Below are 27,291 nucleotides of genomic sequence, written 5' to 3'. Positions count from 1 at the left end.
GCCCATCCCCCCTCCCACACCCCCTCCAGTAACCCTCAGTTTGTTCTCAATGAGTCTCTTCTGTTTTGTCCCCCTCCCTGTTTTTATATTATTGTTTCCCTTCCCTTATGTTAATCTTTTTTGTCTCTTAAAGTCCTCATATGAAGTCATATTTTTGTCTTTCTCTAATTTCACTTAGCATAATACCCTCCAGTTCCATCCACGTAGTTGCAAATGGCAAGATTTCATTCCTTTTGATTGCTGAGTAATACTCCATTGTATGTATGTGTGTATATATATATATATATATGTGTGTGTGTATATATATACACATATATATACATATGTATATACATATACGTATATATATATATTATACATCTTTATCCATTCATCCATCAATGGACATTTGGGCTCTTTCCATATTTTGGCTATTGCTGATAGTGCTGCTATAAACATGGAGATGCATGAGTCCCTTCAAAACAGCACACCTGTATCCCATGGATAAATGCCTAATAGTGCAATTGCTGGGTCGTTGGGTAGTTCTATTTTTAGTTTTTTGAGGAACCTCCATACTGTTTTCCAGAGTGGCTGCACCAGCTTGCATTCCCAGGAGGTAAGGATATCTTTAAATAATTTTAAGTGATTATTTAAGGCATTAAGGTTTTTGTTATTTTACTTTTTTGTGTCTTAGGATAAACTAAATTATGTCTAAAAATCTCTTCAACCCTAGGTTTCTAATAATTTGCCCGAAGAGTGTCAACTGCCAAACAGGAATAGGAGGACAAGAGTACGTACTTACTAGGCTCAGGGCAGGCCAGCAAAGGAAGGACTGCAGGAGGAAATCCTGAAACGTACCAAAGATACTCTGTATCTCTCCAGACATCCACTATCAGCCTTGGTTGGTTTTTAAAATATGAACCTCCTTCCTAAACATATCCATTTTGAGAAGCTTTTACATTTCCAAATACAAATTTTACAAACTTATTAAAAATGTACATTTTCATGTGCTTTTTAATTTTCTTAAATAGGTGGATGGAGTTGGTGGGGGTTTCATGTACTTTCTAAATTAGAAAAGTGATTTTGGCTTTATATAAGTCATTTAAAATAGTTAATATAGTAAAGCTATTTTAGTCTTTAAAAGAATTATTCTGGATAGCAAACTCTTCCACACAGTTAACACTGTATCAATCATTCATCTCAAAATTCTGTTTCAATCATCTTGGACCAAAGCCTTTAAGATATGTATTAGATAACTCAATACCTCCTTTAGTAGATTTACTGTGTTAGAACAAAGAAATGAAATGAAAGAGTTTTACTTTTTAACAGATAAAAGGATATATTACCATGCACTAGAATATAAGCATATTTTGGTGTACGTCTCTATAGTATGCCTATATTCTTTAAGACGATAAACTCCTAATATGTCAAAATACAAACTCCCACAGATGAGTCCTTATTTTTATCTCAGGCATGAAATACTTGTCTGAGAATTCCTAATTATATAGCACTGTCTTCCAAAACAGACCATGCAGAACCATATGTGGGAATTCACTGTATTTTTTTAAATGGTGTCATTTCAAATTGGTAAAGAAAATAAAATGATTGGGTTGCCTGGGTAGCTCAGTTAGTTAAGACCTCAGCTCAGGTCATGATCTCACCATTAGTGAAATCGAGCCCCGCTCTGGATCCTCTTATCCTCCTCTCTCCCTGCCCCTCCCCCCACTCTCTAGTATGCATGTGCGCTCTCTCCTAAAAAAAAAAAAAAAAAAAAAAAAAAAAAAAAAATCAAACAAAACAAATTTCACCAATAAAATCACTTGAAAAGAAAGGAAAAGAAAGGAAAAGAAAAGAAGTGATTTCCAATATTTTCCAAACCATTTGGGAGAAAAAGAATGATATCCTGTAGCATTCCTCCAGATGCACCAAGACTGAAAAAAATGAAAACCACAAAGCACTAGAAGTCCTAAGTAAAATTTTTTTCCATAATCTTGGCATGGGAAAGCCCTTTCTAAATAAATCAAGAAGCACAAAAGTTATTTTATTTTTTTAAAGGAGAGGAAGATCAATTTACTAAATAGTAACTGAAAACATTGGACCAGCCAAAAGGCCACATTTGTACAGGCTTCAAATGAGTCAGAGACCCAATTTGCAAGAGTTTGTGAACAAGCAGATCACAGTTAAAGAACATATTTAACCTCATTCAAGATCAAAGAAATGCAAATAAATAATCTTTAACCTACCACAAAACAAACCTTCATGTGGGCAAACATGTCCCTCAGTACAGTCCTGGGGAGTCTAAATTAGCAGAGTATTCATTTTGTAGGGGTATTTAGCAGTATCTACCAATGTCTGAGTACATATTCACTTTCACCTAGTGATTCCATGGCTAGTTTATTCAAGAGACATTCTCACTCAAAGGCAAAAAAGGCTATTCACCAAATTACTGACTCTTACCATGCAAAACCACCTGTCTACCAGTGAGGAATTGGTTAAATAAATAATGCTCATCCATACAAGGTAGAACTGCACAGCTTTTCAAAAGAATAAGGCAGATCCACATCAATATGCACAGATCTTCAGGGGTGCCTGGGTGGCTCAGTTGGTTAAGCATCTGACTCTTGACTTTGGCTCAAGTCATGATCTCATGGTAATGAGACTGAGCCCCACGACTGGCTCCACGGAAGATTCTCTCTCTCCCTCTCTCTCATGCTCTAAAATAAAGGAGTAAGTAATTAAAATATGGACAGATCTCCAAGGTATAACTAAGGAAAAAGACAAACATCTAGTGCAGGATGAATGTCTCAGTATAAATTTAAAAAGTATTCATATATAAGCCAGTATATTGGTAAAAATTTTCTGAGGATATCCTCAAAATTGTTCACAATGGATGGGGGTTTAGAAGCTGGAAAAGAAGGAAGGCTTACTTTTAATTTTGTACTTTTTGGTTCTATTTTATTTTTTATTATGTGAATGTAGTAATTTCAGTAAAAAAAAAACTTTGAAGTTGACTGATTTAATTTTGATTAATTTTGGGGTGACATCACAGTATTATACCTATTATTCTACCACTACACCCCCAAGATTAGGTCTAAAGATGGCAAGAGTTCCTGTTTCATGTCATCTTTTCCCTTCACCCTGCTCTACACCTCTGGGTCTGTCCCATCTTTATACACACATTTTCTACTGGATTATAGAAGATCTACTAAGCATGAGGCTGGGTAGCAGTTCTCATTTATTTCCTTCTTAAAACAATTCTGAAAATTGGAATATCTCATTTAAACTTGGCCTCAATTTATAACTATGGCTAGGATATCTGCCAAATCACTTTATAAGTTAAAAAAAAAAAGAAAAAAAAAACACAACTGAAGGGGGTGCCTGGGTGGCTCAGTCAGTTAAGCGTCCGACTTCAGCTCAGGTCATGATCTCACAGTTCGTGAGTTCGAGCCCCGTGTCAGGCTCTGCACTGAGCGCTCAGAGCCTGGAGCCTGCTTTGGATTCTGTGTCTCTGTCTCTCTCTCTCTCTGCCCTTCCCTTGCTCGTGCTCTCTCTCTCAAAAATAAATAAACATTTAAAAATTTTTTTAAAAAAAGTAGAACTACCATATGATCCAGCTATTTCACTTCTGTGTATTTATCTCAAGAAAATGAAAATACAAATTTGAAAAGATATATGCATCCCTATGTTCACTGCAGCATTATTTACAATAGCCAAGATAAGTAAACAATCTAAGAGTCCATCAGTGGAGGAATGGATACAGAAGATGTGGTATATACACAATGGAGTTATTATTCAGCCATAAAAAAGAATGAAATCTTTCCATTTGCAACAACATGGATGGACCTAGAGGGTATTATGTTAAGTGAAATAAGTCAGAGAAAGACAAAAACCCTATGATTTCACTTATATGTGGAATCTAAAAAACAAAACTCATAGATACAGAGAACAGATCAGTGGTTATTAGAGAGGAAGGGAGTTGGAGGTGGGCAAAAGGGTAAAGGAGGTCAACTGTATGGTGACAGATGGTAAATAGACTTATTGTAACAATCACTTCGTAGTGTATGCAAATGCTGAATTATTACATTGTACATCTAAAACTAATATGTGATATTACCACTTTACCTCAATTAGAATAAACTGAAAAAATTAAGTCTACTGTTTGAGATACATGGAATTTACAAAACAGGGTTAACATACATAAGGCTAAGGAAAGAATAAACCTAACATTTACTAATTGTTATACGCTAGACATTTTAAGTACATTATTTACTTTAACCTTACAGTTCTAAGATAGTGAGAACATCACCCCACTATACAGATAAACTAGGGAGAAAAGTAGGAAGAGGGGAAAAGCCCGTTATTTGAGACCTGCACTTACTGAGCTTGGAAGTAATGCTTCTATGGGGGGTGTCCTAAAGAACCACATTTGAAGTTAAGAATCATGACGAATACCCAAGTGTTCACAGACAGATAAATGAAATGTGGCATATAATACATACATTAGAATATTATTTAGCCTTAGACAGGAAAATTTTGACACATGCTAGAACATGGATGAACCTTGAAAATACCATGTTAAGTGGGGGCACCTGGCTGGCTCAGGTGGAAGAGCATGCAACTCTTGATGTAGGTGTTAGGAGTTTGAGCCCCAAATTGGGTGTAGACATTACTTAAATAAACTTAGAAAAAAAGAATCATCTTAAGTGAAAAAAAGCCAGACACAAAAAGACAAACACTGTATGATTCCATTTATATGACATACTGACAGTAGTCAAATATACAGAGAAAGAAAGTAGAATAATGGTTGCCAGGGTCTGGGTCAGGGGGAATGGAATACAGAATTTCAGTTTGGGAAGATGAAAAAGTTCTGGAGATGGATGATTGTGTTGTTTGCACAACACTGTTAACGTAATTGATATAATTTATGCCACTGAACTGTATGGTTAAAATGGTAAATTTTAGGGGCGCCTGGGTGGCTCAGTCAGTTAAGCGTCCGACTCTTGCTTTCAGCTCAGGATCTCACCAGGATCTGGTTCATGAGATCCAGTCCCTGCTCTTGTCCCTACTCTTAGCGAGGAGCCTGCCTGGTGTTCTCGCGTGCACGCCCTCTCTCTGCCCCTCTCCCACGTGCGCACACATGTACTCTCTCAAAATAAACATTAAAAAATGGTAAATTTTATGTTATGTATATTTTAGCCCCCCCCCACCACGCGTGCACACACACACTCACGAATCATGATGAATGTATTTTGGTTTAGAATGTTCTTTAAGCCTTTAGCAAATAAAACCTAACTTTATATTGGCCATTAGGAATTGTAAAAAAAAAAAAAAAAATTCTGGTTGCTAAGGATTACTGAATTGCCCCCTTAGCAAGATAAAGCACTTGAGTCAGTAATAATTGGGATTCCACATTCCTAGAACAAGTCTTAGGAAAAGGCCCAGGAAAAATAAACCTATTCTCTTCTGACAGAATTGTCTTGGGAAACAACAAGGAAAAGCAGAGCCCACTTCCAATAAAACTCATGGACAGTGGTTCTCAAAGTATGGTCCCCATGAACCCTTCACGGTAGTGTGCAAGCTCAAACATAATTTTCATAGTAATACGGAGATATTATTTGTCTTTTGGTGTTAACATTTGCACTAATGGTACAAAAGCAGTAAAGAATACCAGTGCTGCCTTCTTAGAACAAAGTCAACGTAGCGGCATCAAACTCTTAAGTCATCATTTTCTTCAACACCGTGTACTCAAAGTTGGGGGGGGGGGGGCGAGTAAAAATGCCCTTGAGGAAGCAGTAAAAATTACGAATTTTTATTAAATCTCAACCAATGGCTACACATCTTTTTATCTCTGTGACAACACATAAAGTACACATAAAGCACTTCTGCTGCAAACCAAAGCATGAGCGGATCTTGAAGAAAACCACTAATGCGGTTGCTTGAATTATAAGCCCAACCAGTAGCTTTTTTCATCACCTTTTTTTTCTTTTCTTTTCTTTCTTTTTTTTTTTTTTTTAAAGATAACCAACCCGCGCTTGTTTATTCAGACTTGGGTATTTGGCAGATGGAGTCTCCAAAATATATACACTGAGCTTGTTACTTCAAGGCAAACAACTGACAGTATTTATTGCCAATGATAACAATTGAGTTTTTAAGCAAAATTTAGAATTTCTGAAAACTATCTGCTACCATAAGTTTGACAGCTTCCCAATACTTAAGACTTTACTGTACAACATAGGGAATGTAGTCAATAATATTGTAGTAACACTGTACGGTGACATATGGAGGCTACACTTAAGGTCATAAGCACTAAGTAATGTATAGAATTATTAAATCACTATGCTGTACACCTGAAACTAATATAACATTGTTAAAAAAAGACTCTGCGGAGGACATCAGTGGTGATATTAACAGGATTTTGATATTATATAAATGTGTCAACATTTGGAAAATCAACACAATTTGGTAAACCAATTTTTTTTAATGTTTATTTTTGAGACAGAGAGAGACAAAGCATGAGTGGGGGAGGGGCAGAGAAGAATGCCATTCTTCTCACTTTAATTCCCTTGATCTATTTCACCCATTACCCCACCCACATCCCCTCTGGCAACACGTTTGTTCTCTGTATTTAGGAGTCTGTTCTTTTACTTTGGAAAATCAATAATTTTTAATTTTCAAAAAACATTAGGTTAATATGTGGTAGGCAGCTTCTGACATGGTTCCCAATGATCCCAGTGATCCTCCTCATATTCACAACCTTGTATAATCCCCTCCCCTCGAATGCGGCTAGACCTAGTGACTAACTTCTAATGAAGAATCTGGCAAAAGTGAGGGGATGTCACTTGTATGGTTATGTGACAAAAGACTGCAACTTCCTTCTCTTGTGCTGACATTCTTGCTCATTCTGATGAAACCAGCAGCCATGTTGTGAGATGCAGATGGAAAGGCCCATGTGGCAAGGAACCAAGGGAGGCCTCGAGCCAACAGCTCATGAGGAATTGAATCCTGCCAACAATTACAATGAGTGAACTAGGACATGGATCCATCCCCATCAAGCCTTCAGATGACAGTAGTCCAAAAGACCCTAAAGCAGAGGACCCAGCTAAGCCACACCCACACCCCTGACCTATAGAAACAGTAAGATCATAAATGTTGTTTCAAGCACTAAGTTATACAACAATAGATAACTGGTACAACATTAGTTCATTTTAAATGAATAATAATTTAAAATTTGTTTTAATATCTAATATGTGAAATACTAGCTGTAACCCACAAAAACAAAAGCACCTTGGGGTTCTCAAAAAAGATTCTGAAACCAAAAAGTTTGAGAACTGCTGTCCTGGCTGTGGCAGAACAGGAAGAGAGACAGACTAAAAGGCCAGCTTGGCCAAACCATGGTCTAAGGGAGGTCCTTATCTTGGCACCCTTAACCAAACAGATCCATCTCTAGAGAATATGGCCACAGGACCTAGTGTGAACAGGGAGAGGAGTGCCATTTCCTCTGGCTCATTCAGAAACCTCTCCAACAGTACTTGATACGCTTCTCCTCATTTAATCCTCAGAACTGTCTTACAGGCAGGTATGATGAACAAACAGGCTCACTTGATAAGGCAATTTTAGCTAGTTTGTGTTCGGTCATGAACCTAGGGCTTGGAAAGCAGAGACTGAATTCTTAGTTTTCTCTGTATCATTCCAGAGAATACGTTCTTCCAAGGTTATATTAAAAAATAAACGTGGGGGGGGGGGACGCGCGCACCTGGGTGGCTCAGTAGGTTGAGTGTCCGACTTTGGCTCAGGTTACGAACTCATGGTTCCTGAGTTCAAGCCCCACATGGGCTCCCTGCTGTCAGCGTGGGGCCTGCTTCGGATCCTCTGTCCCCCCCACTGCTCACACTCTCTCAAAAATAAATTTAAAAAACATTAAAACAAAAATTAATATGTTGAGGCACGTGGGTGGTGCAGTCAGTTGAGCATCCAACTTTAGCTCAGGTCATGAGCTCATGGTTCATGAGTTCGAGCCCTGCGATGCTGTCAGCATGGAACCTGCTTCATATCCTCTGTCCCCCTCTCTCTGCCCCTCCCCTGCTTGCTCTCTCTCAAAAGTAAGTATTAAAAAAAAAAGGGGGGGGGGAACACTTCCCAATTCAAAAAATAAAATAAATGTGGTAATGGTCACACAACTCTGTGAATACACTAAAAATCACTGAACTGTATCGTTTAAGTGGGTGAATTGTATGGTATGTGAGTTATACCTCAATAAAGTAGTTACCCAAATAATGAATAAATTAAAACATAAGTAAAGCCAGAGAAATGAGAGTTCTGAGGAGGGATAAAAATTGGAGGCAGTAAGTGCTAGTTGTCCCAACTCCTAATTTTTGGCAGCAAAAGGCTCCAGGATGATCTGTTGCAATATGTTTGGAGGACGGGGAGCACATGGAGGCATTAATAGTAAATGAGAAAGAGGGAAACCAGTGCTGAAGTTAGGATGAGGGAACCTGATTTCCCCCACTGGTGAAGAAGCCAAGAGTGAGCAAACAGATCCGGAAAAGGTCTAGTTGCGACACAGCTTCTGTAGCCTTATGGCCTCCCTGGCAGTAGTGTTACCATCTCCAGTGGTAGGTGCTAACATCTATATTAGAATGTGCACATCATTTGCCTTTTAAAACAAGGATGATGGCATTAGATTTCACATGTAACTTCTATGGCTATTTATTTTATAAAAAATAAAAGGTGCTATACTCTGATCTGTAAAATCACTTCTAGCTCTAAAACTGTAACCCAATGATAATCTGCAATCTGAGAGATACCTGCATTAACTTAAACACCTATCTAGGCAGCAAAAGTATCAGGAAACCCAAAAATTTTAATGCCCAAAGCTACTGAAATATGCTTGGACTTGACCGATTTTGCAGAGGGGAAGGGCCTGGGTCACAAAATTAGCATCTTCAAGGCACAGACTCCTGAGATGTAAAATGATCTCCTACTTTTATGAGTTACCTAAATGGAACACCCCCATCCCAATTTCATGAAGTCACACTTCACCAGCTCCACATTTACCAACTATGATGCACCTCTGAACATCAAGCTATCTCTTTTTTCCTGTCCTACTTACCCAGACCACTTTAGTTCTTTGTTAACACTGTGTTGTGTGGACTTTAAGACAGGTAATTTAGGGGAGCCTGGGTGGCTCAGTCGGTTAAGCACCAGACTCTTGATTTCGGCTCATGTCATGATCTCACAGTTTGTGAGATCTGTGCTGAGCACAGAGCCTGCTTGGGATTCTCTCTCCCTCCCTCTCTCTCTGCCACTCCCCTGCTCATGTGTGCGCATTCTCTTTCAAAATAAACATTTAAAAAAAAAAAAAAGATAGGTTTTTAAAAAAAGGACTTTCTAAACCCTCTTTTCATTTGTCCAAATTACATTTAGAGGTGTTTCTGCAGGGAATTAAAGCATTCTTTATCATTTATCTTAAAGCCGACCATGAACCAAAAGCTATGAAACCTGTAAGGCTCAAAACTCCCCTCAAAACTTCCTAGATTACAATAGCTTTTCTATACCCCCAAAGATCCGACCCACCCTTTATAATCTGTTTTCATTTAGCAAAAATTATTTCTCTTTTCACCCACCACCAAATTTTGCTTACATTTAACAAGGTGGATGTTTGTATTTACTATCGAGAAATGCGCTGAAAACACAAGACACATGGCATATGGGTAACAACTTCAGCCCCCCAAAAGCCTGACCTTTGAATATACCACTTACTGTTTCCCATGTAGCCACGAGATTGGTCAACCTCTCAGTTTCCTTACCTGTAAACTAGGGATGTACAATTATCTACCTTCTAGAGTTGTAAGAAGATTAATCAACATAAACTGTAGCACACACAACTGTTATAATAATATCTGAATAAAGATGCTTTTGCAAATTATGCAAAATGCCTCCATTTTCACTTTTAATATGGCCCACACATGGATCCATAAAATCCTTAGCAAAATATGCTTCTAAGCTACTGGCACATCTTTCTCGCCAAACTATTCTACACTGACCTTTCTGAAAGGAGAGGTGAAAAAAAGTGGAAAAGTGCTAGTTTAGTAATATTACTTATGGCAGACTGTAGAATGGGAAGTTGGGAATAATGGGGGGCGTTCTGGGGACATTTTGGTAATGAAACACAATGCAAATCAACACCCTGAGCAATAAATGCTAAGGGAATTATTTTGAAAAAAATATTTTGATAGCACAGGAAGACAACACTGGCCATTTTATTTATCTTTTCTTTCAAGTAATAAAATTTAAGTAGTTATAAGTACCAAGAGAGTTTCAACTAGGAAATAAACTGAATCATAAAAATATACTTTGAGGGTTCAAATCCTTAAAGGGTCATCTGACCTATACTTATTCTCTTCTGGAAATGCTCCACTTGGGAAAAATTTAAACATAGCTAATTCTCAATGCTAATGAATACTACATTAAATTTTTATGTTACTTTATACATTTAAAATACTGTCACATCTGTTATACTAATTGAAAGTTACTGATAATTAGTTTAGAACCAAGCAAAAAAGAATTGAGGGAAGGGAAAAGGACTGGGAAGGGGAGGAAAAGGTAAAGGAGTTTCTTTGGGATATCAGATTAAAACTTGCTAGGTAAGCAAAAACTGTCCATGCAGTAGGGCCTATCAGTTGCACAATTATATATCAACGCTGGGCCAACTTCACCAACTCTGAGCTATGTTATTTAAGCAAGTTTTTTTGTTTTTTGACTGAGCCTCAGATGTCGTATCTATACACCTGGGGATACCACCTACTCTGCAGACACTAGAATGGAAGCACATTTTAAGTGCCTAGCACACTGCAGGAAACAGTGAGGACTCAAATTTCTTTCCTTTGAAACACACCTCTCTGTAAAGTGTTAAAATCTGAACAGAACATCTATTGAAAAATCTATTATAGTGAATCCTTCTGTGAAGAATCCCACACAAAAGCAAATCATACACACCCTGTTTCATGACATCTAGATTTGACATATACATTCCTCCATAAAATTTCTCTAATCAACTATATGGCGCTAGAGGGCATTATGTAAGTGAAGTAAGTCAAAGACAAATACCATGACTTCATTGTATGTGGAATCTAAAAAAAAAATAAACAAAAAGCACGAACATATCCATAAATACAGAGACCTGAGGACTGCCGGGGGGGGGGGGGGGGGGGGGGGGGGGGATGGGCAAAATGGGTGAAGGGGAGTGAGAGGTACAAGCTTCTAGTTATGGAATGAATACATCACCGGAATGAAAGGTACAGCATAAGGAATACAGTCAAAGGTATTATAACAGCACTGTATGGTGACAGAGGGTAGCTTCACTTGTGGTGAACACAACATCAAGTACAGACTTGCTGAATCACTAAGTTGTACACCTGAAACTAATGTAACATTGTGTGTCAACTATACTTCAATTGAGAAAAAAAATTCTCTAGTCAAGACCCATATAAATGAAACACATAATATACAAAACATCTTCCAGTAACATAGTAAACAAATGTGGCATATTAAGATCTAAAAACATGGTATTAGTAAAGGAATGTGTTATATCTGGTCTGCTCTCATTACTGCTGCCTCTTTGGTTCCCCTTGAAAACGAAATTTACCGAAGTTTGATGACAGACAACAATGTTGTCAATAGAAGATCACTTCGATTCTTATTATTTAATCTCTGTGCCAAAAGAGTGGAAATTCAAATCCACAACTGGGGAGAAAAAACAAAATAGTGAAATGGTTTCTTCCTACCCCACACTCTTGCGACACCCTGACTGGACTTTTCCTCATTTCATCTATCACAGAGAGATTGTGGGAAGAGAGAAGAATACAAAGGTTGGAAGATGGATTTACAAAATTAATAGCACACTAAAAGCAAGAGGAATGGATCTTTCATATATTCTCCCTGCCAGATCAAATAAAATTCTACATGCCCAGTCCCAGGACTGTGCTGAACACTCTCCATCAACTGTTACTCTTCACAACAATCCTATATGGTAGGTGTTAGCATCATCATCACTTTACAGATGATGCAATGGAGGCTCAGAAAGATTGAGAAACTCACCCAAGCTTGCACAGCTAGTAAATGGCAGAGAGTCAAGAGTCTCGACTCCAAAATCCATACTATTCACCTGGTAGTACAGTACTTATTACCACAGTCTAGATGAAAGGGTATTGGGTTCCAGACTCAGCTTCATCCCTTGGGCAAATTATTAGACCTTGCTGAGTAGTTTGTCATCTTTAAATGAGGGCAACGACAGCTGCCCAACCTTCTCCATAGCATCCAGTAATGCTGAAAGAGTTAACGTATGTGCAAATATGCTGTAAAAATTATGGGGCACTATGTAGATGTAAGATTTTGCTAATTTGAGCCTTGGTTACATATCTTTATCCTTCCAAATGGTTTACTGACCTAAAAATAAGTTTAACAGTAGTTAAATAATTTTTAATATTCCCAAGCAAAAATCTAGTATTGGGGGAAGAAAAACCTACCTTAGACATTCTGGAAAAATGCAAAACTACAGAGACAGTGAAAAGATCAGTGGCTGCCAGTAGTCTGGGGGGAATAGAGGGAGGGATAAACAGCGGATTTTCAGGCCAGTGAAAACTATTCCATAGAATACTATAATGGTAGATACATGACATTATACATTTGTCAAAACTCTCTGAATGTATAACCCGAAGAATGAACTCCAATGCAAATTATGGACTTTAGTTAATAGCGATGTATCAAAATTGACTCATCAATTCTAACAAAAGCACCATACTACTGCAAGATGTAAATAATAGGGGTAACGGGCTGTGTGAGGGAATGTATGGGAACTCTGTAATTTATGCTCGATTTTTCTGTAACCTAAAACTGCTCAAAAAAAGTATGAATTTTTTAAAAATTCAACCTTCTAAAACAAATACTATATAGAAATTTAGAAAGTAATGATCTTGGTGTTCTAAAAAATGCCTGGAGAAAACCGCCAGAAGACTAGCAGAATGGACTCTCCAGAGCCAAGCGTAGACAAGAGGCCCACGGAAGAGGGTAAAAAATGCCTGGAATACATGACCACGTATATCCTATCTTTTCAGACCAATGTTGTCAAACACAATTTTATGCCATGATGTAAATATTTTTGATCTGCTCTAATACAGTAGCCACTAGCCACACTGGCTACTAAACACTTGAAATGTAGCTAGTGTGGATGAGGAATGGAATGTTTAATTTTATTCAATTTCAATTAATATTTAAACCACCACATGCAGCTAGTGACTATCATGTCAGACAGCACTTTAGACAATTCAAGAGATCCCTAGAAATGTACGAGTATTAACTTCAGAAGAAAAGAGATACCTCACGAGACTATTCAATGAATGTAGTTATGAAACAATGACACAATTAACTGAGCTGGTGAAGGACTAAGTAGATGGTTCAAACAACTAGGAACCAATAAAGCCCATCTGCAATTGTTTTTCACTTTAAGTCCCATAATGTAACCAAAGTGACCACTTTTCCTTTAATTCTTTCAATATTTTGAAAACATGCCAATTAGTTAAACATCATTTGTGCTTCCTGAAAATAGAGTACAAGTGAAGTTATAATTAGGAATATTTTTTTCAAATTGATAACCCAGAGAAAGTAAAAAAATTAAGGGTCATAAACAAGTGATTTTTGCAGACACAAGACAGTCACCTAGTTTTTTTTAAACGAAAATTCAAAAACTAATATTTAATCATGTATTTCAATTCCATGTCATAGTCAAGTGGAAATCAAAAGGAAAAATGATGCCCAGAAAAACATGAGCAAAAAAAAAAAAAAAAAAGGTACATGAGATAAGTAAACAAAAATGAGACAGTACAGACACACATGACTATTCATATCCAGCTGTAACCCAGAGTGCTGCCTCAAAGGGTCGTTACCTCTTATCTTGGTCATTTAAAATGCTAGTTGATTAAACCTCAGTTCCTAATTCAGACTTCTGGTCCTTATCCCAGTGGCATAAAAGGGAACTTATGTCCTCAACTGTAGTGGCTTTTTAATCGGAGTCCTCCCCTGGGAGGCCTATGAAATCAAACACTGAGATTGGCTCCCCACTCTCAGGGAACAAATGAAGTGTCCAAAGTGACAGTTCTGAATCCCTAGAGTACATTCGGTCCACAGCTTCTCTTTCATTCCTTCAAGTACTGGATCTTTATTTTACAGTACAAAGAGAGGGAGAGAAAAAGAAGTAACTGAGAAGTAGTAACACCCTTATGCAGAAAGACAAGAAAATACCCGACCTTAGAAACAGGCCCCCCAAAGCCAATTCTTGACACTTTGCTCAGATGTAAACCAAACCTTTGTTCTTTTTCAAGATGGTAAATTCGCATTAGAAAAATATTTCGTAATTTCACACAGGGGTGATTTTTGAGAGTATTCAAACACATAACTAAGTAATATTAAACAGCCCCGAGTGATCAAGCAGGACGTCCAACAGGTTGAACGTTTCAATATGTTCCACTGTAAGGAAAAAGAGACAGGGTTTTCACCTTTCTAGCGCCTTACCCTGCGGATTTCCACTCCTGGGTCCTGAAAGCCCTGTACCCCATTTGTTGTGCAATCTTTTTCGAACTCCACCCACTGACTCCAGAACAAGTGGAATTCTCCCATTCTGGAGGTCTCGATTTTCCTGTATCCAGGGAGACACTGAAAACTCCTTGACGTGAGTCAAGTAAGGCAAGGGGAACGGTCCAGCCTGCCTCCCAGATTAACAGAGACCAAAGGCCAGGGTGGGGGAGGCGGTCAAGTTTCCGTTCACCCCCCCCCACCACCAAAAAAAAAGAAAAAAAAAAAAAAAGGAAAGAAAAAAAAGGAGGGGAAATAAAGAGCAAGAAGGAGGAGGGAGGCTAAAATGGGAAGACCGGCTATCACGCGATGCTGCCCCCAACTCTGCGGGACCCAGGTCCTCCAGCATCGTCTTCCCATCGCCGGCCCCACGTGTAACCAGGCCGGTGGCGCCCAGAGATGAGCCCCAGGGCCGGGAGCCGAACGGTCCTCCCAGCCCCGCGGCGCTCGCCCGCCCGCGCAGTGGCGGGGAGCGCAGAGGGGGCGGGGGAAGGGGGGCGCAGTGCAACCCCGGCTCCCGCGCGGTTATCTTACTGCGCAACAGCCTCGCCCGCGCCGCCCCGGCGCACCCCGCAGCGCGCCCTGCGCACCTGCCCGGTAAGAGCAGGACCGGCCACTGACCCAGGCAGCCCCCCGACGGCGGCGCCCAGCGCGGGGAACACAGGGAGCACCGAGAACACGCCGAGGGCGGGGGCTGGGAGAAGGAACACCTGGCGCCCGGGGCTCCCCGGCGCCGGCCGCACGTGGCTGTCACACCTGGTGCGCCCCCGCCTCGCACCCCCTCCCCCTCACACGGGGCTGCGCCCCCTGCCCTCTCCCCGCGTCTGCCAAGCGCCTCGAAACCCCAACCATCGCTTCCTCCCACCCCATCCATCCCGGTCCCAGCCCCCCCCACCTGCTCCCACTGTCGTCACCCCCGGGAGGGAAAAGGGCCGGATGTTCGTCCCGTGGCTAAAGGTAACCGGAGAGAGCGAAGATGTGGACCCCGAAAGAGCTAGCCCGAGCATTTCCCCTGCCGGCAACAACGCGGACGCCTCCCAGACTGACCTTCTGCCGCGGGCTGCGTCGCCGTCCGCCCCGTCCGGTTTCAATAGCCTCCTCGGCGCCGCCGCCTCTTCCCCGCGCTGCCTCCTCTACTCGCGTCGCCATGAGGTGACGGCAGCAGCCAAACAAGCGGCCCGACAAGGGGCACGGAACCTTTCAGGGCCCCCGCGCCCCGCCCCTGAACCCCCACGGCCAATCGCCGCATGAAAGGCTTGCCACGTGACCGGAGGAGGTTGGCCCCCGAGGGGATGGAGCGGGATGGGGGTGGGGAGCATTGAAGCCTGGGCTGGGCTTTTGCAGGGCCGAAGGGCGAACACAGGCCGCGCGAGCCTGCGCAGACAGGGAAAGGGACTCTGAAGCGGACTACAAATCCCAGCAGGCCGCGCGGCCACGGCTCACAGACCCAGCTCAGGATTGGAGCATAAGGCGGCATTCTGAAACGGGAAGATTATCCTCTGAGCTGCGCATGCAGCCTACTGGGACTTGTAGTTTTCTGGAATCGATGAATCGGTACCGGAAGGTACTCTTTATTATCCTGAGGGAAAAGTTTAGAAATATTGCAGTGTTTGGGAGGGAGCTGAGTGGGCATACGTTGTTGTGTTTTTGTTTCTGTTGCTCCTCTTCGGAATTGATGCTAAATTATTTAGGGATAAGGGGAAATCGTGACTTTCGCGGCGGGAGAGATGGACTAGCTTTCAGAATTTGAGGTCTCTGGCTGGGACACCTGCCCCGAGTCCTGCTCTTCTACCAGAGCTGTTCACCTGTCCCGAGCTGCGGGGTGGGTGCTGTGTCCTATTCACCTTGACTGAACCGCCCGGTCTTCTAACACAGTTCTCCATACTTAATACATGTTGAATGTATCCTATTTTCTCCGCTAGTCGTTTCGTTATTGAAATTTTTAAACAAATGGAGTTTGCTGAATCGATTTTATTTTCTTGACAGGATTGGGGCGGGAGGTGCAGTTTTGCCCAGAAATATTCCCTGTTTCCATCTGATGGAACCAGATCTCTAAGGACCGAGTCGCTGAAAGTCACAGACCGTCATGAAATTCTGATAATTAACTCATTATGAAAATTTGTGTAAATCCTTTACCATTTTTTATTAGAGTTGAATACAAAACAGTGGTATCAGACGCTAAAAATTTAATAATAGACCTGAGAGTAAATTTCAATATTGTGGAAATTCCATCTATGAATTTTAATTATTTCTGTAAATTTGGGGAAAAGTACCTGTATTTTCTTTCATGGGCAGAACACCTCAGTCCAGCTTTGAGATTTCAAAACTAGAGCAGTAGATAATGAACTCATACCCAGATTCTATATAAAGCTGATGGTCTCAGCCACCATGCCTCACCTTCTTAAAGGTAAAATTCCCAGCAAGATGCATAATAAATGTGTGGGTAATGCTTTTTCAAACCTGTTCAGGGAATGGAATGTTAAAATGCACAGTAGTTAAATTATGGTACAATAGAACACCATGCAGCTACTAAGAATGATCAACATTTTTAAAATATGACCTAGAAAATATACATAGCATAGTGAGCTTTAAAAAAAAAAAAATTCCAGGAGCGCCTGGGTGGCTCAGTCAGTTAAGGTGCCAGCTCTTGATTTCCGTTCAGGTCGTGACCTCAAATTTCTTGAGATAGAGCTCTGCTTGGGATTCTTTCCCTCTTTCTGCCTCTCTCCTGCTTGCACTCTCTCTAAATAAATAAACAAACTTAAAAAAATAATTTTTTAAAAATAAAATAAAAATTCCAGGGGCTCCTGGCTGGCTAAGTCAGTAGAATATGCAACTCTTGCCCTCCAGATTGTGAGTTCAAACCCCATGTTGGCTGTAAAGCTTACTTAAAAAACAAAAAAAACATTCCAGGGGTGCCTGGGTGGCTCAGTTGGTTAAGCATCTGACTCGTGATTTCGGCTCATGTCATGATCTCACAGTTCGTGGGGGCCAGCCCCACGTGGGGCTCTGTGCTGACAGTGCAGAGCCTACTTGGGATTCTCTCTCTCCCTCTCTCTCTGCCCTTCCCCCTACTTGTGCACACACTCTCTCTCTCTCTCAAAATAAATAAATAAACATTTTTTAAAATTCCATTTGGGAGGGGTGGGAGATGGGCAAAAGGAGTGAAGGGGAGTGAGAGGTACAGGCTTTCAGTCATGGAATGAATTAAGTCACAGGAATGAAAGGTACAGCATAGGAATATAGTCATTGGTATTGTAACAGCACTGTATGGTGACTTGTGGTGAGCATAGCATAAATGTATAGACTTGTCAAATCATTCTATTGTACACTTGAAACTAATATAACATTGTGTGTCAGTGATACTTCAATTAAAAAATCCATTTGTGTAGAATTGCCTGTATGTTTATAAACAGATATTTAGAAGGATATTGACCGAAATGTTAATAATGTGTTTCCCTGGGTGGTGAGATTTGGGAGTATTTTTACTTCATGCTTTTCTGTATTGTTTGAGTATATGTATGGGGGGAAAGTCAGTAATTATCTTTGTTAAGAAAACAAGGGGCTCCTGGGTGGCTCAGTCAGTAGGTGTCTGACCTCGGCTCAGGTCATGATCTCACAGTTCTGGAGTTCGAGCCCTACATCAGGTTCTCTGCTGTCAGCGCAGAGCCTGCTAGGAATCTTCAGTCTCCCCCTCTCTGCCCCTCCCTGCCCCTCCCTCTCTCTCTCTCTCTTTCAAAAATAAATAAACATTAAAAAGAAAGAAAGAAAACAAAAGAACTAACTTACCTCAAGTCTTAAAAGATGAAAAATACTGTATTTATTTTATTTATACATGTTCTTATTTCAAAAGGGATTTAGGTTGCTTGTAAACATATACACCATATGCCACAACACATGTGTGTATGTAGATGTATAGATCTATATCATGTTATTCATTCATTCGTAAGTATAAAAGTGGGGGGAGGGAAATGAGAGTGAAAGTAGGAAAGGAAAAAGAAGATGAAGTCATGGGTGACTTGAATCCATAGAACACATGCCTTGAGGTCTTGTACACAAGCTGGAGGTGAGCCAAATTTTTATCTTGAGCTTCTTGACAGCTGAAAAAAGAGGAAAACACAATTTACAGAGTGATTCACAACACTGTAACATAAAAACAAAGTGGTTGCTCAAGAGAAACATAGCTATTACTGCTCCTGAGAGAAATATGAATTTTAGAGGACCTATAACATCTTTAATGTAGGCAATGGTGGTTTTTAAATCTGTTCACAGTTCTTTGATGCTCCTTTCTTCAAAAGGTGGAGTTTGATTCCCCTCCTCTTGGGTGTGGGCCAGGCTTAGTAAGTGGCTTCTAAGGAATATAGCATAGCAGAGGTGATGCATAGCTTTCAACACTGGTGAGACAAATAGCTTCTGCCTGGCCCTTTAGGTCTTGGATCATTCTCATATTCCTTGGGTCAGACTAACCTGATTGTTTTTCATATACCCTTTCTTTGTTTCGATTTTTATCTTAAATGTCTTCAAAAGGGTCACTGGCAAGCCTTAGTCGAAAGCTCTATAAAGCACTTTGCTGGGATCTATTGTTGGGGTTATATCTTAGGTTTTCAGGGGCCATCATTTTTTTCTTTCTGAGTCTTAAAAAGGCACCCCGTATTCTGTCTTCATTAATTATTTTCACATTTGCTCAAGGAATTGTCATCTGTTAAGAATTGTGCCTACCTTCGGGCATCTGGGTGGCTCAGTCGGTTGGGTGTCCGACTTCAGCTCAGGTCATGGTCTCACAGCTCATGAGTTCGAGCCCTGCGTCGGGCTCTGTGCTGACAGCTCAGAGCCTATAGCCTTCTTCGGATTCTGTCTCTCTCTCTCTCTCTCTCTCTCCCCTCCTCCACTCATGCTCTGTCTCTCTCTGTCTCAAAAATAAATAAACATTAAAAAAATTCTTTTAAAAGAATTGTGCGTACCTTGGAGCACCTAGGTGGCTCAGTTAAGCATCTGACTTCAGCTCAGGTCATGATCTCATGATTCATGAGCTCAAGCCCCTCATCGGGCTCACTGCTGTCAGCTCAGAGCCTGCTTCATATCCTCTGTCCTCCTCTCTCTCTGCCCCTTCCTCCGTGCATGCGCTCTCTCAAAAATAACTAAACATTAAAAAAACAAAACAAAACTGTGCCTGCCAGGAAAGTGAAGGTCACAAGTTCCTCCTTGGTTAGGGGGTATTCTCCCCAGGTGCCCTAAGGGCTATGTATATAACTTAAATATGGGCCCATTTATTCAGATGTTTATGAAACAGCCATGATTCTGTGGCACAAAACAGTTTTTATGAATAGTAAGTTCAGTAATGCCCCAGCTCTCTGTTGTTTCACGTACTCTGATAACCATGCAAGGCACTCAAGACAGATTCACCACTATTACAGAGCAGGGATCCTGTTGGCCTCATAGACATTATCGGGGAACTGGAACCCTTAGAATTCATAGCTGGACACAGGGCCATTTGGAGGTTTAGCCTATAGTATTATCCCTAAGGAAACAGGCTTCCAACTTGTTAGGTTCTTATACCCTGTCATTGCAATATTGAGGACAGTCTCACATATTCTAAACAATACACACGTCTTCAATATCATTGATTTCATCAATTCGAGCCCATCTCTCTCACCTGTTATACTAGCTAATAAACTACTAATTCCACCAATGAAAACCAATTTCTAACCTTCATTTTGCTACCTAGCAAAGCTGTTGGCTTGAGCTGTGGCTGACAGAAGCATCTGTAGGTATAATACGGCATATGGACTCTCTGATTTATACAGCTGACCACCTGTGGTGTGTAAAGTCCTGAGCAGAGTCATTGCTAGCCCATAATTTAATGCAACACACACACACACACACACACAGGCTACTAAGACCACGCTTCTTGACGACAGTAAATTACAGACCTCATCATACTGTAAGGGCCAAGGCCAGACTGCCCCAAAATGTGCCACTTTAGTATGCAGATTATTTCAAGCTAAAAATAACCAAAGCCCAAAAATACTCAGGAAGAAACTCTGAACTTCCCCTAACTGCCTAAGAGAACATAGAGGGCCTGCTCCAGAAAGAGAGCTGGCACAGTAGGTAACTATATTATACTGTGGACTAGGTATGGTAGACAAGAAGGAACCCAGCAAGCCTGTTTGACCAAATTCCTCTTTGTGTCCCATTGTTTGAGTGGCCCAGCAAACATCTGTTTACCAAACATTTACTCTTTCATCTTTGGGTAAGTTGCTTTCCTTCCCTTTGTGGTCCCAGACCCCTACCCACTTCTCCTTAGTTCTGGAGGACCTTTACACTTCATTTTGCCTCTCATGTCTGTGTGGATTCCATGTACATACATAATTAAATATTATTTTCTCCTGTTAATCTGTCTTTTGTCAGTTTGATTCTTAGACTACCTAGAACAATGTTGAAGGATAGAGGGAAATTTTTCTTCCCCAACAATACCCTATAACATAATCAAAAGTATTGACAAATCTAGAGAAGCAGTGTGTCTATTAGAAGAATAGAAACCTAGGGGCGCCTGGGTGGCTCAGTCCTTTAAGCTTCCGGCTTCGGCTTAGGTCATGATCTCACGGTTCGGTTCGTGAGTTGAAGCCCCGCGTCAGGCTCTGTGCTGACAGCTCAGAGCCTGGAGCCTGTTTTGGATTCTGTATCTGCCTCTCTCTCTGCCCCTCCCCTGTTTGTGCTCTGTCCCTCTCTCTCTCTCTCTCAAAAATAAATGAACATTAAAAAAGAGAAGAAGAAGAATAGAAACCTAGAGCCAGGAAAGCCTGGCTCATAAAACCATCTAGGCAATGTTTGGGGGGGAGAGAGAATCCTAGTCAAAAAAGAGAACTTCAAAAATAATGGCCCTATTCACAAGCCTAACTCCTAGTGTGGGGATGGTGGCCCCATCATCCAAATGTCTTTGAACAGGGAAAACTGTGTTGATGTCTTGCCAAACAACTTTACCATTAGAATCTGGCTCCCTCTGTGGATCTGACTACAGAGAGTGAATGTAAATATGTGTGCATTTCCATTCAGGGAACCACTTCCATTGCTTATTGTTAATAAAGGGATATTTTGACTTTGTAAATCAGGCCCAAGAGCTGTGTTCTGGAAAGAACGTATTGCGAGTGGTCCCTCCGGGAAGCCTCTCTGGTGCCCAGAGTGTCTTAGATGCACCACGTTATCCATCCCTGTCAGGCTGTACTACTCATCCCGAGTCAGCCCCACTCTGCAGTATAAAGGCTTAATTGACTCTTTCCCGCAACCAGGTGGTAAATGAAGTGAGGGTGAGGATTGTGCCCATCAAACTCCTGTATTACCAGTGCCCAGTAGAATGTCACACTGAGAGAAAGCTCCCATTACATACTTGAGAAAAAGAGCCTCTGAATAGATAAAATGTCCTGATCCCTCATTTTTCTGAACCTGTACAGATGAAGACCAAACCCTCAATCCCCCAAAGTGGTATTCCTTTGTGCAACATCTTGGGGAGTCTCCTGGTAGCAACACTTCCCCCACCGCCCACCACTACACTGAGAAGACGTCAGCAAGCCACAGGACCAAGATCAGCCCAGAATAAACTTGGTGGCAATAGAAAGTTTTCATTCATCGAGTAAACATTTGAGCACCTACTACATTCTGAGCTCTTTATTAGACACTGGGCATACTACAGTTTCGAATAAGGGCTCCCAGGCCAATACTAGACAGTGACATACACAAATGATGTAATTCATAAGATACAGGTATTGCAAAGGAACTTCTTGAGGGTTATTTTCTACTGGTGGTAAAAAGATCTAAGGAAGGTTTAAGGTAACATCTAAGCTGTGTCTTAAAGGGTCAACGGGAGTTAAATTAACCATGCCAGTTTAACTAGTCCACCTCAGTATTTTCAGAGAAAGAAAAGCTCCTAGTAGCCTATAAAGCCACCAAGAGTATTACTTCATCAACAGTTAAATTTCATGTGGCACCTGGGTGGCTCAGTTGGTTAAGCGTCCAACTTGGGCTCAGGTCATGATCTCATGGTTTGTGAGTTCGAGCCCCGCGTCGAGCTCTGTGCTGAGAGCTCAGAGCCTAGAGCCTGGAGCCTGCTGTGGATTCTGTGTCTCCCTCTCTGTCCCTCCCCCGCTCACAGTCTGTCTGTCTCTCTCTCAAAAATAAATAAACATTAAAAAAAAAGAGTTAAATTTCATGTTTGTTGGATACTACTGGGGCTGGAGGCAGTGGAAGGAGTATCTGCCTTGTCATAGAACAGAGAGCTTATTGTTTAATTCGATTACCCAATACCATCCTTGCGAGCTAACCCTGATTTTGGTGCTTATAGGAATTCGGCCAATTGCAGGATTTGCTATACACTTCCACATTGCTGGCAGACGCTAAAAGATTTAGGCAATGATTTTACTTTATACCCGGATTGCTCAAGCATATTGATGGCAGGTCACGGAGTGTACTGTCAGACTGGCACACACTGGGGAGCCAGCTCCAGCAGGAGGTGGATACTTCCAAAATTCTTATCATGTCTGGAATAATGGGAGAGTACATGCGTTTCAAGAACTCAAATACATATATTGCACATTTGAGTATAGGCATTCATGAATTTTTGTTCTGATTTCCCCAAGTCTCAGCTTTAATTATATACTTCCAAAGAAATGGAAACTACGTATATAAAGACAATAAAGAGCACAAAACATTCACGGGTTAGGCTCTATTAAAAGTCACCATATAGAGGAGCCCGCTGGCTCGGTCAGTGGAGCATGTGACTTTTGATCTCAGGATAGTAAGTTCAAGCCCCACATTGGGTATAGAGATTACTTAAAGACAAAATCTTTTTAAAAATCCCTGTATAAATATCAACTTTTCCCTGAGAAAATATTCTACCTGAAATATTGTCTCTTTTCAATGTTTTCCAAAGTTGGTCTAAGAGCCCCAATTTAAAATTTTCCTTGGATGATAAATTACATATTCCAGGTCTCCCTCCAAGATCTAATTTGGAGAAGAGTGGCATCTTTAGGAATATTTGTCTTTCCATGCATGAATACAGTATATCTTCCCATTTATTTAAGTGTTCTTTAATATCTCTTTACATCGCATGTACGTCTTTTGTCAGATTTTTTCCTAGCTTCCTTATATTGTTTGTCGCTAAGTGGTAAAATAAAAGTAAATGAAATATTTCAGACATAACAACAAACTATAAAGCAAATATCACTGTCTGCAGGTGATGCATCAGTCCTCTTTTGCCAAAAGAATGTAACAATGTAACCAAACCCAAGTTCACCTGCCGGATGCACAAAGAGTCACTGAGATATGGAGTGTGCAGCAAGGAAAGGGTTTGAGAGGTAGCCAAATGAGACAGGAGAGCAAGACTCAAATACACCTCCCTAAAGGAGAGTCAGGGGAATTTAAAGGCCAATGAAAAAGTTGCAGCTGTACTTTATTAAAAAAAATTTTTTTAGTGTTCATTTAAGTAATCTCTACACCCAACATGGGGCTTGAACTGACAACCCAGAGATCAAGAGTCGCACGCTCCAGCAACTGAGCCAGCCAAGTGACCCTCGATTGATGTCTTCAGAGCAGCTCTCCTGAATAGTAGGTTCAGGTTTGTCAGAGCCTTGCTGGTCCAAGCAGTGTTCTTTTTGGTGTTCTTCTTGCTGAGGGTGGAGGGAACCTGCGTGAGGAAGCCACAGCTTAATTCCCTTTAGTGTCACTCAAGAATGGGTGGTCAACAGCACCTCATAAGGTCCTATCTAACGAGGTTGGAACCGGTCCACTGGGCACTTTCTCTTCCAGGTTTTTAATAGCACCAAGTCTCCAGGATTCAGGCAGTACAAGGGCCCATATGCGGGGCTCATCGACCTGCTGGAAGCAAACCTATTGAACATATCTGATATATATATATATATATTTTTTTAGAGACAGAGAGCATGAGTGAGGAAGGGGGCAGAGGGAGAGAGAGAGAATCTTAAGCAGGTTGCATGCTCAGCACCGAGCCTGACACGGGGCTCAATCCCACAAGCCTGGGATCACAACCTGAGGCGGAATCAAGAGTCTGATGCTCAACTGACTGAGCCACCCAGGTGCTCCAGGATATATCTGATAGTATCCGATTCCCTAAGGTGAGCCCCATCGGGAACTCCTAAGTCATGAAAGGGGTGTAGAAACAGTCTTCTATGTAACATTCCAGAGGAGCTTAAACCAAGCCAACTTCTACAGGCCACTCTTAGCTGGAGCAGAGCAGTGGGCAAGGTTTTTTCCCAATTTGAGTTGGTGTCCTGGCATCTTGACCAAAGTTCATTTTTGTTTTGTTTTTCCAGTTGGTTGGGGTTTTTAGGAAGGATGTAATATCCACTGGATGCCCCAGGCATTGGACATTGCTTGTGTGACTTGGGCCACAATTGCCACTCCATTGTCCCTCTCAACTATTAGCAGCAATCCAAACCTGGGAATGATTCTGCTTAACAGTGTTTGACAACTTCCGAGGCCTTCTCTGAACAGCAGCGAAAAGCTTTAACCCAACTTGTAAAGTTGTCTACAAACTCTAACAAATATAAAAATTACCTGTTTTGGGTGTGCCTGGCTGGCTCAGTCACTAGAACATGCAACTTGATCTCGGGGTCATGAGTTCAAGCCCCATGTTGGGCATAGAGTTTACTTTTAAAAAAAATTACCTATTTTTGGCATCATGGTCTAGTCTGTCAGTCTTCTCCAAGTTTGGTGCCTCTAAGTTATATACCTTTTAGAACTGGTGGGGGCCCAGTCTTAGGATTACTTTTAACATAAATGTCTTATTTCGGAATTGTTCTTTGAAGATTGGGACCCACCAAATACTTCTGGATCCACTGAAGAGTAGCATCTCACCCATGATGGGTTTTGGTGAATATGGTAACCAGGATAAGGATTCATTATATTTCCAGCTGTCTTTAGTGCCAGCATCGTATCCAAATCCCCATTCTTTAGCTCTCCTGAGACTCTCCCAGGAATATTGGGGCAGATACTTAATTAAGTCTCTGTCCAGTACTAACGCCATTATAGATGGTTTTGGAGTCTTTGTACAGACTGCCAGGTTGGCGCATTGGTCTCCCCGATTATTCCCTTGAGCAGTCAAACAATTTGGGGTGTCCTTGGCATTGGACCATAGCTGATGGGTCACCACTCCATCTAGCTCTTTGTTGTCCCTGATCCATAAAACTGCTCCCATCGATGATTATCTCAAGGTCTGGAATTTCCAGTGGCAGACCCATCAAATCAGGACGCAAGAATAAACTTGTTCCAGTGATCTGAGTGGCCCACGCAGCAACAGGCAAACATGGGCTAGTGTGGCCATTTTCTCTGAAGTTTACTTCAAGTTTTCTAGCCTCAGTTTGCAGGTCTTCTGGAAAAAAGGGCTAGCTTAGTTCTCAATGATTTCAAGACAATGGGAGAAAATTAGAAACCTCAGTTTAATCAGACACCTAATAAAGACAACACATACAAATTTTGTTTTTCTAGACAGATTAAAGATAATGACCTTGGCTTACAATTCAGACCAATAGCCTCAAAAAACTGTCATTTTAACAGAGAAGAAAACCAAATCCCAATCTCGTACAGTGTACTGGATATTAAAACTCTTATTCCAAGACGAATTTTTAATGACTTTCTGCCATCTCTTTTTTCCCTGCGTGTCTCCTCCCATGTTGACACACAGTTACTTTGACAAGAATGTCCAGGGCACTGCATAGATCTGAGTTGTGGATGCTATGATATGGAGGACTCTCAGCTGTGGGGAGACTGCTAACCGTCCGCAACTCTCTGAGGCTGTCAGGGACTGCCTTGGCTGAAGACTGCTGCCTCATGAAGGCCATGCCCTCTTCCCAGGTGGTCACATCCAATAACTGGAAGGCCATGCCCTCTTCCCAGGTGGTCACATCCAATGACTGGAAGCCCAACCCTTTTGCCCCCATTTTGGATGGTTCTGAAGGGTAGTCCAACTTTTGCAACTGCTGAGAATCAGCTAAGCCTTCTGTTAATGTTTCATCACTGCTCAACTTTCACCTCATCTTGCCCTTTTACTCTCCCTTCTCTTCCCCAGGTGTTGATCACTCCCTAAGAAACTTTTCTCCATGCTCATTCTCTATAACCTTAGTCCAAGCGGTGTACAAAATTCCTTACCAAAGATTCCCTTCTCACAAGCCTTCTACAACTTTCCTTTTTTATGTTTAGATTTTGCTCTAAGTTTTCCCTCTTTAACCAGTCTCACTTTCCTTTCATACAGAGTTGTTTCCCTTACTGCTTTGTCTTAGATGACCCAAAAAACTTCATGAAGCAGTAGACAAAGCTCTAAGTTTTTTTTTTTCCTTTTCTGACAAATTTTGCAATGGAGATAACATGAACTTTTACATTGATTTAAAATTTTTTTTTTCTTATTTTAGAGAGAGAGGGATAGAGAGGGCAAGTAGGGGAGAGGGGCAGAGCGGAAAACAGAGAGAATCTTAAGCAGGCTCCATGCTCAGTGAGGAGCCAGAGGTGGGGCTCTATCCAACAATTCTGGGATCATGACCTGAACCAAAATCAAGAGTTGGACGCTCAAACGACTGAGACACCCAGGCACCCCATGAACTTTTACATTTAATGCTGATAATTCTAAATACATGTCCATTTTAATTAAACCAACAACCTTAAATTAGCTTTAATGCCAAGTGT

General features: G+C 41.2%; 1 protein-coding gene across 4 annotated transcripts in view; it reads right to left on the bottom strand.

Moving 5' to 3' along the window:
* TXLNG (taxilin gamma) overlaps window positions 1-15,813 on the bottom strand; it is a 53,981-nt gene extending 38,168 nt beyond the window's left edge. The window contains exon 1 of one of the 4 annotated variants that reach the window (XM_023249424.2): window positions 15,652-15,813. In XM_023249424.2, coding sequence (XP_023105192.1) covers window positions 15,652-15,753 — 102 coding nt within the window. In that variant the 5' untranslated portion in view covers window positions 15,754-15,813. Of the gene's footprint in view, window positions 1-14,544; window positions 15,390-15,651 lie in introns of those variants that run through there. The other 3 variants (XM_045051315.1, XM_045051314.1, XM_045051313.1) reach the window with 3 other exon arrangements.
* Window positions 15,814-27,291: the final 11,478 nt, after the last annotated feature.

The sequence above is a fragment of the Felis catus genome, chromosome X (genome assembly GCF_018350175.1).
Source record: "Felis catus isolate Fca126 chromosome X, F.catus_Fca126_mat1.0, whole genome shotgun sequence".
Classification (NCBI taxonomy): domain Eukaryota; kingdom Metazoa; phylum Chordata; class Mammalia; order Carnivora; family Felidae; genus Felis; species Felis catus.
Note: the sequence above shows the minus strand (reverse complement) of the source record. Positions and strands in the feature narration are given on the sequence as shown.